The sequence below is a fragment of the Agelaius phoeniceus genome, chromosome 4 (assembly GCF_051311805.1).
Source record: "Agelaius phoeniceus isolate bAgePho1 chromosome 4, bAgePho1.hap1, whole genome shotgun sequence".
Classification (NCBI taxonomy): domain Eukaryota; kingdom Metazoa; phylum Chordata; class Aves; order Passeriformes; family Icteridae; genus Agelaius; species Agelaius phoeniceus.
In genome coordinates this window covers 12,743,689-12,758,520 of record NC_135268.1, presented here as the reverse complement: position 1 = coordinate 12,758,520, position 14,832 = coordinate 12,743,689, and the positions used below count along the sequence as shown (strand labels likewise).

The 14,832-nt window shown below is 47.8% G+C and overlaps 1 protein-coding gene across 6 annotated transcripts in view; it reads right to left on the bottom strand.

The window, feature by feature from the left end:
* SLC4A4 (solute carrier family 4 member 4) overlaps window positions 1-14,832 on the bottom strand; it is a 117,314-nt gene that overhangs the window by 19,017 nt on the left and 83,465 nt on the right. For all 6 annotated transcript variants that reach the window (XM_077176844.1, XM_077176841.1, XM_077176842.1 and 3 more), the window contains 8 exons: window positions 11,370-11,457; window positions 10,079-10,233; window positions 9,687-9,800; window positions 8,131-8,305; window positions 6,249-6,382; window positions 2,990-3,261; window positions 755-825; window positions 239-427 (listed from right to left, as the gene is read on the bottom strand). In XM_077176844.1, coding sequence (XP_077032959.1) covers window positions 239-427; window positions 755-825; window positions 2,990-3,261; window positions 6,249-6,382; window positions 8,131-8,305; window positions 9,687-9,800; window positions 10,079-10,233; window positions 11,370-11,457 — 1,198 coding nt within the window. The remainder of the gene's footprint in view (window positions 1-238; window positions 428-754; window positions 826-2,989; window positions 3,262-6,248; window positions 6,383-8,130; window positions 8,306-9,686; window positions 9,801-10,078; window positions 10,234-11,369; window positions 11,458-14,832) is intronic.

Sequence of the window (14,832 nt, the reverse complement as noted above, 5' to 3'; positions counted from 1 at the left end):
CACATTACCCAAGCAGGTTACAGCTCCTCTTGGCTCTTCTGTTGCCTTACCTGTGCTCTCCAGATCCACTGGGAGCAATCCCAGACATCCCTCTGACAACCAGATCCAACAATCAGCTGCACTTTTATCCCAACTGCTTCCTTGCAGAGCATCCATCCCTGTGTGCAGGACAGCAGCTCCAAAAGGAAGGCTGAGCTGTGCCCTCACAAAGACTGAGGGCATGACAGGAGATACTTACAGTGGTGGGAAAGTAGCGACTGGTCTTGAATTTCTTCAGGGCCATGGAGCAGGTGTAAGTGCCAAAGAAGAGGATGAAAGACATGAGGGTGATGTCAGGGACATAGTCACAGTTATTGCCCACAAGCTGACCCCCATACTTCAAGCAGTCCTTGGCTGTCAGAGCTGCCCAGTCAATGGTGCTGTTGGCCTGCAGGAAAAAAGGGAATGTTTCCATAAGGATGTGGATACTTGGCCCATGGTGGGACAGGAATGGTGACAGAGTATCTGAGAGGAACAGGGAGGCAGCATGCAGATGTTAAAATCACGGAGGCACAGAACGGTTTGGGTGAGACCATTTTCCTGCTGGTGTTTGACTAAAAGAGGTTGTTACTCTGTGCCTCAACTTCCTTCCCCCACACAGGGATGTGATCCAGCAAGCTCCACTTCTTTCTCCTCACAATCCAGAGCTTGCCAGCAGAGTGGCACCACAAGACTGCAGGCCTTGTGATCCCTGCCTTCCCAAGGGGGAACTCACCAGCTCAGAGGAGGGAGAGACCAGCTCATAGTCTGACAGCACCATTGTCCTGTTAAGTAATGAGCTATTAGCTGCAAGAGAAAAGAAAACAGGCAATATTGTGAGCAGGATGCAGGAAACAGTTGGGAAGGAGAGACAATTCCAATTATTAAATAATTTCTTGTCTCTGTCAAGCGGTTTGCCACCTCTTTTCTCCAGGAAAGTGAAGGACAAGTGTTTCAGAGAGACTCAAAAGCCTTAATCATCAATCACTCACAAAACAGAAAAAGAAAAGGTTAATTGAAACATAACCCAAAACCAACTGGGATTATATTTTGAGTTGATGGTAAAAAAAAAAACAACATAAAAAACCAGACAGACAATATAATATTTCATAGCTTTCCAATATTTTCCTAATGATTTCTGGATTAAATTAAATACCCACAGAGCACTCCTAATGATTGATTTCAAATGCAAGCACAATGCCAAAGATACCCAGAAAAGCAAAATGTGATTCAGTGTCCAGCATAAACACAGTTTTGAATTAAAAGAAAGAAAAAAGAGAGCAAGAAATTGAAATCAACAGGATGGGGATAATTTCTTTGAAAGAAGGAGCAGCAGCATTCCCTGTGGCTTCTGAAGCATTAGGAATCATGAATTTGAAATTTCATTTAGAAATGCAATCCTTCCTGCAAATGGGCTCATGGCCCCTTTCCTCATGGCTGACTGAGGTTTTGCATAAATAAACTTTTTTCACTTGGATGTCTGGAGAGCCACAAGTGCTTCAATGGGAAGTGGAGACTTCCAATTTGGCATTGACCATTCCCATCGTCCTAGTTTCAAGAAGGAATTCACTCTGCCATTCCAGCAGAGGCAGAAGCAGACTGTGCTCACCAAGGTCCTGTGTTAATAGGGAAGGCAGGCACCCAGCCCCAGGGAACGGGCTCTTGACACCTGCGAGGAGCAGCCAGCAGCTTTTCCTGTTGGGCGGGTGTGCCAACATAACCTGCAGTTTACTCTGGGCACAGATCAAGTTTCTTACTCACTGCCCATTGTTGTGGGATCCTAGGAGTGGTCCTACTTCCCTAATGGTACAGCCAGCCTCTCTCAATTTGGATTTGGGTTTTGTAACCCTTTGTTCCCAGAGCCATAGGTACACTGGCTCTATCTGCTGTGCAGCCCACACTCCAGAGATAGGCTGCCCTGGGGATACACTTCCCTTCTTGGAAGGGAAGGAATTGTTTGTGCTTTCCCTCTCATCTGTGCAGCCAGGAGGTGGGAACCACCCACGTTTGGGTAACGCCTTGAATAAATCCAGCTCCTGAAACAGGAGTGGCCTGAGCTCCATGGCAGTGACCTCAGCTGCACAGCAGTGACCTGGCCACCACTGCTGCCCCTTCATGGCATTTGGAATGCCATTTGGAACGGGGATGCAAGGAGACAGGGCTGCAGAAACAGCTTCTCCACTGGTCATGATGCTCTCTGGAAGAGTTCCAGGAAGGCCAGATGTACTGTGATATGTAGGTGTAGAAGAAGGGATTACAGGTGACCGTGCCTCTGTCACAGCTGTCCTAATTACCAAAGAAGAGAAACAGCCTTATGACCCTCAATGGGTCACAGCAGTAACTAATAAAGATAAGTGTGACAAAAGGGATGGGTTGGCTGCTCAGGGGTGGACCTTGAAGAGGAGGACCTGGAGACAGGAGGATGACCCCTGAGGAAGAAGCAACAACCAGGAAGAAGTAGAGGATGGACGAAATAAGGCAGAGAGCTGCTGCTGAACAAGATCTGTGGTGAGGTTTGCAAGGGATCTGCAGTGAGAGCCTGCTGCTGGGGCCTGCAGTCATATTCCAGCAGGAACAGCCTGCAGACTCTGCAAACTAATACATGCAGTCATAGTCAAGCAGGAATTAGCTGCAGTCAGAGTCCACCAGGGAAGCCAACAGTAGGAGCTTGCTGTAGTCACAGTCAGGATGGCTCAGTTGTAGAGAAGAATAAACTGGGAGCCTTTTCACATTGTTGAACAAGAGTCTGTGTGTCTTGGCTCACTTCTACCTCCAATGAGAGGCCTGCTGCAATACTGACATTCCACTCGGGATGGAATTTACCTCTCAGCTTCTAAGAGACTAAGACAGGATATCTGAAGGCAACCGATAAGGAATAATCTACCTATTATCTGGGCTGCAGCACAAGGGAAAAGGAGAGCAAAGGCCACCTCCTGTCTACAAACTGGAGATGTAATGAACACTCCCTTACCTGGATCTAGTGGTTTACAGGCACAAGAGTAATGAGTGATATAGTCCACCTTGAACTGGGAGTTGATGGGATAATGATCTGCCAGCTTGATCATCTTCTTGAAAGCATCATAAATGAAGATGAAGCTGATGAGGGAGGAAAACCCTTCTTCAGTGAAGCGGGTGAAGTACTTGACCAGGAAGCTGGCATCGGTGGCCACGAGAATGAGACACTGGAAGGCTGACCAGAGGCCAATCCAGAGGCGGAACTCCAGGTAGTCAAAGTCATTGTCCCTGCAACAAGACAAGGGTGGCAAGAAAGGAAAACACTGGGTTAGATAAGATTGGGAAGTACAAAGCAGATGTTACATGGAACAAAGCTGAGTCAGGGGACGTTGAATCACAGAATGACCAGGTTGGAAGAGACCTTCAAGATTACTGAGTCCAACCCAGCCCCAACACCTCAGCTAGACCATGGCACCCAGTGCCACATCCAGTCTTGTTTTAAACACATCCAGGGATAGTGACTCTACCAGCTCCCTAGGCAGACCATTCCAATACTTTATCATCCTTTCTGTAAAAAACTTTTTCCTAATATCCAGCCTATATTTCCCTTGGCGCAGCTTGAGACTGTGTCCTCTGGTTCTGTCAGTGCTGCCTGGAGAAAGAGACCAACCCCACCTGAGCACAGCCACCTTTCAGGGAGTTGTAGAGAGTGATTAGGTCACCCATGAGTCTCCTTTTCTCCAGGCTAGACAACCCCAGCTCCTTCAGTTGTTTCTCACAGGGTTTGTGTTCCCAGCCCCTCTCCACCCTCGTTGCCTTCTCTGGTTTGGCTGAAGGGTCTCAATGTCCTTCCCAAACTGAGGGGCCAGAACTAGACACAGTGCTCAAAATGGACCTCACCAGGGCCGAGTACAAGGGAAAATGACCTCCTGCTCCTGCTGGCCACACTGTTCCTGATCCAGGCCAGGAGCCAGAGCACACTGCTGGCTCATGTTCAGACAGCTTTTGACCAGTACCCCCAGGTCCCTTTCTGCCTGGGCACTGTCCAGCCACACCGTCCCCAGCCCATAGCATTGTGGGGGGTATTGTGGCCAAAATGCAGGATTGGGCACTTGGATTTATTAAACTTCATCTTACTGGATTCTGTCCATCCATCCAACCACTCCAAGTCTCTCTGCAGAGCCCTCCTACCTTCCTAGAGATTGACTGAGATTGAACATAGAGCAAAAACCTTCTCCCAGAGGGTGGCTGGACACTGGAGCAGTCTTGCCAGGAAGCAGTCATGGCACCTAACCTGATGGAGTTCAAGGAACATCTGGACAGTGTTCTTAGTCATATGGTTTAGTTTTAGGTAGTCCTGCCAGGTGCACAGAGTTGGATTTGCTGATCCTTATGGGTCCCTTCCAACCTGGGATATTCTATGACAAACCCTGGTGCTGGGAATGGCAGGGGATGGAGAGCCATGCACCCAGCTGCATCATTCCCTCCTGGGAACAATGCCCCCCATTGTTTGCTGCTTGAGGCTGAGGTGCTGTGCCAGCACAGAGTCCAAAGGTGGGCTTTTAGGAATGAACAAGTGCCTCAAGGGAACACTGGAGCAGATGAGGACCTGCCAGGAGGGCCACTGCCTGTTCTGGGGAAGGAAGCAAGAGCTGGTGGGACTGGCAGGCTCAGGCAGCTGTAATTCTCTGGAAGCCAGAAGCCCTGACCTGGAAGAGGGCAAGGAGCAAGTAAGAAACAAAATGATTCAGAAAAAGAGAAGGGAAAAAATAAGAATACAAAACCCAAATGACAACTCTGAAGTATCCAGAGTCAGTGCCTGAGGGGGCAGGAGATCCCATCCATCTGAAGGCAGCTGGCAGAAACCCAGCTACACTGACTCCACACCATTCAAGAACTTCAAAAATGTTAAACTATATTATTTTAGCATTTACTCCTCAAATTCCTGCAGCACTTCTGAAGCTGACAGAGCAGGTGGAAAAGCACTTTGTCCTGAAGGATTGCTCCTAGCAGGGAACAGCGTGTTGTGAAAATGAACAACCACAAATGCATTACTGAAAAATCAAAGTACTCAGTTCCAATTTCCTTATAAGAAAGGCCTCCTTTGAAAAGGCCTGCCTTTCTGCTCTGGCAGGTTGTTAGGACAATGGCTTTTACAACTGCCACCTCCTCCTCAGGTTAACAATAACCACCTTCTTGCTTCCAAAACAGTACAAAGTGCTTTTCCATCTTGCTTTTTTCCTGCTGCCTGCTGCACCTGGGATTTGTCATGCTTGCCAGGTGCCAACAGGTGCAGTGTGTCCATTCCTGACTCTATTCACTGATTCCAGATGAGGGAAGAAAAGAAAGGTGCCCACCTCTTGCTCCACTGTACAACTCACCTTTTTGTAGTTTCCAGTTTCCCTCCCTAGGATAATCTAACTTTCCAGCCATTTTTTCTAGCCCCCATCCCTCCCTACATGTAGGAACACAAGTCCTGCACAACCTGCCATGCTGAGAACACAGACTACAAGGGATTTGGGGTGTATTCTGTGTAACCTAAAATGATCTCCTTGCAAAACACCAGCCAAAGGGTCACCAGCCCCATGGGTGAAATCATCCATGACATTGCTGATTCCTTTGGGGATTCCAATGTATCTTTCTGGTATTGCAGATGTGGGAATGGTAAATGATCACACCTAACAAAATGGGCTCCCTTTAGCTCTGGGTGTCAGCTGTCAACAACATGGAGAAAGCAGAACTTCTTTATACCAGTTAAATGGAAAAAAAATGCAGGAAATTTCCTTTAAAAGCAGGAAAGCTCCCCCATGGAATTCTGGGGGCTGTTTTTACCAGAGACACTTTTGCTTTCACAAATAATAGTGACTATTTCAAATGACTACTGGACAAATTCTTGGCAACCTTGAGACCCACGGGATTTTGTTAGTGAAGAGCCGGATTCATTTCCTTGTTCCTATGGGAGTCAGAGAAGCAGTGATGGGGACAAGCAGCACACTGCACCGAGAGCAAATTCCTCACCGAGGACTGAAGTGGCCAAGGCTGTTTTTGTTTCAGGAGGCCCCACAGAGATAGGCAGCCACACACTGGGCAGCGCCCTGGGACATGCGTGCCGGGACAACCCCTGATGTGATTGCACTGGGTCTCAGCAAGGAACAAGACCTTTCATTCTGTGCACTAAATCCCCTCCTTCCCCAGCAGCAAGCAGCTCATTCCCTGGCTGGATTTCCTCCGTGTGGGACATTCCTGCCCCCCATCCTCTGCCACCATGTACTCACTTGCTGAAATTGAAGAGAAGCCTCTCAAAGACCAGGACAGGTCCTGTGCTGCTCAGAATGGTGAGGGGCTGGCCAGCCAGGAGGCAGAACACGGCGCCGGTGACAGCGGTGCCCAGGAAGCTCTCCAACACACCCTGTGGGGACACAGCACAGGAGTCACCCTCTCTGAAGGAGCACTTCTGTTGTGGCTGCATGCTGCATGTCCCTATGCCTGTGACCAAGGGGACAGCATCCTCTGCCCCCCCTGCAGCTGTCACCAAGATGCTGGTGCACACAAGCCACAGTTACTCAGGATAACCACACGTTAATGTGCTGAGCAGCCATTAATGGCACAGGCCAATCCCTCCTTTCCGCCCAGGCTGTAGGGATGGGGCTGCACCTCTCCTGACTTGTCAGGGGTACTGCAAGAATTGGAATCCAGTTTTGTGTCTCTCTTCCTTTAGAAGACACAAGTTAGTGTTTTCACTGAGGAAAGCAACAGGCTGGCTGCCTATGGGGGACTTGTAAGGCTGAGCCCAGTAATCCCAGGGCAAGGAACAGCCTTCACAGAGCTGATCCCCTCCACTCCTCTTGTATTACTCATGGAGAGGGCCCTCGTGGCCAGAGCATCTGGAATCTCTTTTCCCTGCGTTCTTCCACGTGTCTGTAGCCAAGAATAGTGTCTTTTCTCAGAAACAGAAAACTCAGGAGCAAGCTGTGAAGACAGTGCTGGCTGGGGCAGCTCCCAGAACAGGGAGCAGGGATGGGCCATGCTCAGTGCCTGCCCCAGCAGCAGCCACATCACTGTTTACAACAGACAAGACACAGACACACAAACTGTGACGTAGTAGCCCCAAAAATACTGCTCTCTGAGGGTTTTTTTCCTACTTGTAGTAAGCTTGAGACTTCTGGCCACAATGAAGTGTTTCTCAATTTGAACTATATTTGGAATCAGGTAACATTTCCCCTTCCTCCTGTAATGTAAAGACTGCACCTTGTGCAGAGCAGACAGGCTTTGCTGTGCTACCCCATGACAGTCCAGTGTTGCTCACTGGTGGGATCTAGAGGCGTCTCCATTCCTGACTTCCCTGAGTCTCAGAAAATGCAAACTGTTTGTACAGGAGGGAGGGGAACTGGGCACTGCACAGGCTGCTGGATCTTACTCTAGCCTGTAATTCATCACAGGGGAGTGCAGGGTTCCAGATATGTGCCCTCATTTCCTATGTTTGACTTAATTAAACCTGCATAAATTAATAATTCAGTCATTATCATTATGAGCTTGATTATTGCTAGGAGATTTGGCTGAACTGGACTGGCTGAACCAAATATATCTAAATACAACCTCCTACTTTTCCTATTATTCCACTAACACAAAGGACGTCCAGCACTGTTAATAGAGAATCCCTTCTCTTTAGCCTGAGCTAAGCCATTGATCCAGCTTGTTCGTGGATATGTGCCTGGTTCTCAGCTTGTGCCCTCCCACTCCTACAAAATTCATCTTTCTAAAGACCTGACATTTCTCTCCTGTGTTACTCATTTTCCTAATAATTTTGACATTTTCTTTTCATAAGAGAGGCCAAAGCCCAGGTATTGTAGGAATCAGGCAGAGGTTTCAGGGTTAGCAAATTGAATTTGACTAAAATGGTGCAACTGAGAGCAGATCAGAGGAGCTTCTCTGTACAGAAGGAGGAAAGACCTTCTCTGTCTCTTGGGCCTGCTCTTATTCACCATTTAAGGAACTGCTGTACAAGCTGTCAAAGAACAGCACAGCAGCAGAGAAAGCAGTGAAAACACAGAGCACCTCCATTATTGTACCAAGAATTCCAGCTTTGCCAGTGCCCAAACACGGCTCTGACTGAACAGCAAAAGGCTGGATTTGCTGGTTCTGAAAGCTCTTGCCCACCTGCATGTTCTCCGTAGCATCCCCAAGCAATCCCCCAAAAGTGATGGCATTGGTGACAGTGGCCAGGTAGATGAAGAGGATGGCTGAGAGGGCCTGGATGTTCAAAGCATCGTAGAAGTCACTGGCGAAGAATGGTGCTTTCCTCTTGATGTCTTTGATCAAGCCCCCACAGAATCTGCAGGGACAAGCAAGAGGAGACTCAGGCAAGATGTCTCACAGTGAAACTCACCACGCTAAGCCAGCAGAGACTCTGCCAGCAATGAAGTATGATCTCTAAGGAGTGAGATCAGCACGTTACAAACAGCCTTATCATAGCTGTGGTGGTCCAGGGATCTCAGAGAGAATGCTGTAAGGAGAGATAATATCTCAAACTTGTGATGCAGCTGGAAAGGGACAAATTGCAGGACTACAGGCCACGCTTCTGTTGAAACAGACCACCACAGTTTGTATTTCAGGAAGCTCATCTGTTGGTTTTTTCCCCCAAATATATTAGTTGATGTAATAAAATAGATTAACTCTGGTCTAAGTCCCTGTCTGAATTTCTCCACATAGCAGACACCATGGCTGGGCAAGCCAAACCATCTGCTGCATGGAAAAATGCTTCAAATTAATAACCAGCAAAAGAACTAGAAGTAAAAACATAAGAGAAACACTCTTGGATGACAAAAGAACTCACTTGCAGACATCCCTTTTTGTATGATCACAGACAAGACAGTACTTAAGTCTTATAAACTCCATGTGGCACTGACACTGCCAGCATGAAAAATGTTTGTTTAGCCTCTTGTTCCCCTGCTCACAGCTCCCCACCTCTGCCAGGACTGCACAGACACTGTGGCAGACAGGCACATGCCACCTTCTGATGCCAAATCAGGACACTCCACTGCCTTGTACACACCAATGCAGTGTGAAGACTTTCAGACTTTTCTCCTAGAATTTAGACTAGAACTAGAACTGAAAAAGAAGATTCAGAGTGGGAAGGAAGGCACAAAGCCACCATGAAGCCCTGTGCACTGATCTTGAAATGCTGAACTCGCTGTTTCATGACCACCTGAGCTGTATTCCGACTCCAGTGGACTTTAAAGTGGCACAAAGCAGAATAATAAAGGAGAGAGTAGGGCCTGGGGCACTGTTACCCTCTCTCTTTCTATCCCATAAAGGCCTTTAGCTGTGCAATCCAACTGCAACACTAATGTCCAGAAAAGGGAACATCTCTGCTTTTGGCTAAGGCACCCCTTCAGCAATCCAAATGGATTAACTGAGGCTTGTACCAGCCATGTTTATGTTCCCCTACAGCTCATCTGACTTCCCAGGCTCCCAACAGGCAGCACCTACCTGGGCCTTCTGTCCTTTTTAATGGCTCTTTATCATTTACTGAGCATCTGATCCATGACCTTCTGCCAACTGCTGAAGCTGGATGTTCTGAACCCTTCACACAGCCTCACTCTGGGCAGGAAAGGCCCCCCGGAGACATTCTGGGGTCACACCTGAGCCTGTACAGGCAGCCCACTGGGCTGGGGATGCTTTGGCAAGGGAAGCATTGCAGGGGTGTCACCGACCTGCCCGTGCGCTGCAGCTCCTCGCAGTCGCCGTGGCCGCCGCCACCATGGCCGCCATCGTGGGGCGTGTCGCCGTTCATCTGCACGTTCTCCCCACCCGAGTACATGTTCTTCCTAGGCCAGGACACAGCATGTCAGAGCACCAAGAAGAACCCCAAAGAGCCCAGCCAACTACCAGCTGTGTTATTGTGTGCCTACAACATCATCTCAAAAGGTACAGATTTCCAGGAACATCCTCCCTCCCTGAGAATATCTCCAGGCCTTTCTAAATAGTGACAGCCAGGTGCAGGTCACTCCATACACCTGGCACAACCAGAACACTGCCTCTTCCCATCCCCTTTCCACACCTCATGCCCACTGTCCCTGGCCAGCAGCCCCTCTCCTGCTCTTACCTCTTATCCGAAGAAGGGAGAGACTTGGGGGGCTCTATCCTAATGGCTGGATCCCATTCCCCAGGGGGGAGCACAATGACTTCGTCCAGAAATTCATCGATGCCTGCGATCAGGTCCTGACGGTCCTTGGCTTTATAGGCAATGTCATGGAATACCTGCAAGGAAAAGAGACTCCCCGTGGGAAAGTGCATTTTCTGTGGCCCTGGCTCCAGAAACTGAGTTCTACAAAATCAACTTAACTCCTTCTCAGAAACCTCTGAAAAAGTATCAGGACATGTGCCACAAGGAGGTGTGACCCACAGAAAGCCCCTTCCTTTGGCTGGATAACAACAGAGATTCTTTCCTTTTAGGCATATATCTAATTTTAAGGAAACTATTTATTTCTAACCTTTAAAAATGTTAGTAAAGCAATTATCTCTACCATTAGTGCAGAAAAGTTTTCTTCTACATAAGGACTTTCAATTACACTTGTAGAAGACACTTTGACAAAGCCACCTACTTCAGTCTATCAAATCCAGATTCATTTTCAGCCCTGTGACACAGAACTGATAACAATATTTATTCAAAAACAACATCATAAACTGTTTTTAGTGAAAGGCCTGGTATTAATCATGAAGAACAAATGAGAGAAGGTGGGGGGAGGAAAGCATTAATGCTGAATTTTATAGGAATCTTCTGGACTGTGTGGAGAGGAGGTGGATCAGTGCATGTGACAGACAAGCTGGTGGCAGGAAGGGACTCTGGGGCTGTGGGAAGCAGCCCAGTGAGTGACAGAAAGCTGGAGAGCTGGGAGCAGCTGAGCAGTGATGAAGGAGCTGTAGGGAAGAAAGGAGCTGTAAATGAATCCTGAAAGGCTAGCCATGGCAGCAAGGAGGGGCCAGCTGCTCCTGGCTACACATGAACACTGCCAGTGCTTGGGACACAGTGCCACACACAGCATCACAGGGGGGAAACAGTGCTGTGGGCATCACCTGCATATCCCTGGCTGTGGGATTCTGGGATGGCAGAATGGGACACAAGGTGCAGACCACAACAGAATAAATTCAACAATTAATTCACAGTTGATATGAAAGAGTGATCACTAGCAGGACAATACACACGGCACACAAACCTCTCCTAGAGTCACGCTTTTAACAAACACAAAGCCAGAGGCAGTAATTTTGTCAAGATGGAATTATGAGGTAACATGGGTATTTCAGCTGTATGTGAATGCTCCTTCCTGTTGACCAGGCTGGAGGGAAGGACACTTACTTGGGAGAACCATTCCCACTGGAGATGCCAAGACACCTACCTCATCTGACATCAGCGTGGCAATGGCTCGGCCGATCTCATGATAGGACTTGGCTTTGCCCTTTGGTCCCAGCAGAATGAAGAGAAATCTGATAAAACCAAGAGATTGTTCCCACTTAGGATGGCAAAATCAACTGCTTATTACCTATACAACACCTAGACAGAAATTTGGCCTGAAATTTGTGGTCCTTGTTAGAGATCTGGAGGCTGCCAGTGGCCTCAAGCTATCTTTGGACTAGAGGTTACACCCTGTGGCCCACCATGGCCTGTGCACCACGAAAGCCTGTCCACCTCCATGGGGATTTGTTTCATGGAATCACAGAACAGGGTGTGTTGGAAAGGATCCTAAAGGCTATCTACCCCCTCTACTAGCCAGGTTCCTCCAAGCCCCGTCCAACCTGGCCTTGGACACTTCATTTTCCACATGATCTCTTTGGGCAGCAACTCCATCTAAGTCACTGCTGAAGACTTTAAAAAACACCATGGTATGAAATCTTTGGAAATGCAAACATACAGATGAAATAACCTCACCAGAAGCACCTATCCCCTTCCAAGGGCTGGATTAAATATTATTTTATCTCCTAACTCAAATACGATGAGGTACTAAGTTGAATGGCTTATGAGGAGTATTATATCCAAGCAAGCACTTTCTGTTCAAGAGAATCTAGAGTCCTAAAAGAAAAAAGGCAGCAAGTTAGTAGGACAAGATCCATAAATACATATTGATTGGCATTACTACACAACACCTCTTAATTGAGTCCTTCACGAGGCATTTGAGTGTTTTACTGGAGGTTCACAGGGAGGTGAGTAAGCCACACACACCCAGGTCATGTCCTCTGCTCTCCTCCCACCTCCTGGAACTTTCCCTGCTTTACCAGTTCTTACAAAATAACACTCAAGAAAAACTATTCCTCAGCCAACTCTTTCCAAACTCTAGGATGCAAATTAGCCAAACATATTAATATATCAAGAAAAGGAGGTTCATTACTTCAGGAGCTGCTGCTTGGCATTCTCCTGGTTTTCCAGGAGAACCAGGCACTTCCATAACCCTCTTCTGCAATAACCCCAACCAGCTGGCTCTTTTCCAGCACAGAGCAGCAGCACCTGAATGCTCCTGCACTACTAAAACACTCCTGAAAGCAAGGAGACTGCGGCATTTTCCAAATTCTTTGTCCTAATTCAGCTCAGATCTGCCTTCAGTGCGTAGAATAAGATCTTTTCATGGGCCAGACATTACAAACACAAAAACATTAATGCATTTTAGTGACTGTAGCATTAATGTGCAGACAGGACTGTTTCTTCATGCAGAAAACCCCAATCTTAATTGTATAGGCCATATTTTATAGGATTACCAGAAGACTCTGTGTCAGATCTTATTGGTGGGCAATACATTCACACTTAGTTTATTGGTTAGTACATGGTATTTTACATGTCTATCAAACTTCTGTATTTATAGTTAGTTTACATATTTTTTCTACTGATTCCCATGAGACAGATCTTATTGTTTATGCAGGTGCTAGTTGTTTTTCACCTAAGAATAAGTTGTGTTAACAAACCTTTCATACCTAAGATTGTTTTTGGATGGGAACTTGCAAATTACTCAGCTGCACTTAGAAGAAATGACAGGCTAGCTATAAATTTAAACAGAGCAGGCCTTTCTTCTATAATTCTTTTACCTGTCTACAAGAAGTGGCCTGAACTAGAGTATGTGTGCATAGATTTATTATCATTTAGTTATGAACATTTCCAGCCACAAAAGCCCCCACTCCATGCTGTGCCATACTCTTCATCTTCCTCTGCTGAAGGCCACTCAAGAATTCCTCCCTGCTTCACACAATACATGCTGAGTTATCCAATGCCCATTTCTATACCTAACGTTGCTAATAATGCTGCAAGGCAGGGAATGGGAGGTTCCACCAAGCTCAAAGCCTCTCAGAAGTATTAATAAAATGCAATGTTTCTCTCAGTGCACTGCTAGAACAGCAACTCTATAAGGGCTGAAGGCACCTGAACAAAAGAATCCCAGCCAAGTCCTGGAGGAAAAGTGCCTTTGCAGTAAAAAGCCTCCACTGGGAGGCCAGGGAGGACCAGATCTGCCCCTCGCTCCCCAAGTACCTTGGGCAAGGCGTTTGAGACCTGCAGACACCAGCCCTTCCCAACTCTGCATGCCAGACTGTGCAAGTCTGTGCAGCTTATCTCCAAAATACATCTTCTCCTGGCTCATTCCTCATCTTTCTTCCCATCTTCACTGCATTAAATAGCAGCCTTGAAAACACGATTGTGCATTGCTCTGATGAAAATACAAAGCCATTCCCAAGCCATGTTGCCAGCTCAGGGCTCCCCCAAATGAGGAGTCCCAAGCACTGTGGAATTAAATTTGACACAAGAAAACCAAAGGCCTTAAAGGTTTTTTCAATGTGACCAGTAAAAAGAAAACTCAGGACAGGCTGGGATATCTCTGTTCCAACTGCATATCCCTGATGTTTCTATTACTAGCCCCTGTGCTCTGGAGCCAGGCTGGGAGAGCTGGGGGTGATCAGCCTGGAGAAGAGAAGGCCCGAGGGAGACCTCAGAGCTCCTTCCAATGCCTAAAAGGGCTACATGAGAGCTGGAGAGGGACTTGGGACAAGGACCTGGAGTGACAGGACAAGGGGGAATGGCTTCCCACTGACACAGAGCAGGGTTAGATGGGATATTGGGAAGAAATTCTTCTTGTGAGAGTGGTGAGGCTCTAGCATAGACTGACCAGAGAAGCAGTGGCTGCCCCTGGATCCCTGGAAGTGTCCAAGGCCTGGTTGGACAGGGCCTGGAGTAACGTGGGCTAGTGGAAGGTATCCCTGCCCGTGGCAGGGGATTGCAACAAGATGGGATTTGAGTTCCCTTCCCTTCCAACCCAAACCATTCCCTGCTTCTCTATCTGCAGTTGCTGAAGAGCAGGAAATGTTCACCTAACACAGCACCCCAGACAGGGGGACTGGACTAGCTCTGAGACAAAACCCGAGTGTTTAACCCCATCCTGCCCTACATAAAACCAAGGAGAGAAGCACACAGGTCACACTGACAGGACTGAGAGAGCTGGTCCAGTCCCAGAGACTGCGCAGTGCCCAGCTGGCACCCGCACTTTTACCAGGGAATCAACAGCTGAACCAAATAAAAGGAGAGGCCCCACAGGACAGAAGGCTGGGTATGCCAGAGGCTCCAGCATCCTGCAGTCTGTGGGCTGTAAGTGCAGGCCCACGGCAGGAATGCCGGCGGCACCGGAGATGTTCCATCACAGTTCCTCCTGGCCCTGAGGGGATTTCCTTGATTGAATTTCCTAGGATGCAGCAATGGCAAATGGCTCTTCATCACTCATGAAAGCCACCTAATGAGCCTTCCTGCTTTGATTAGGGCCAGTATTGGCTTTGGAGAACAGCAAATGGATAATACTATTTCCTGGGAAAAGTGCTGGCAGGGAAGGACAT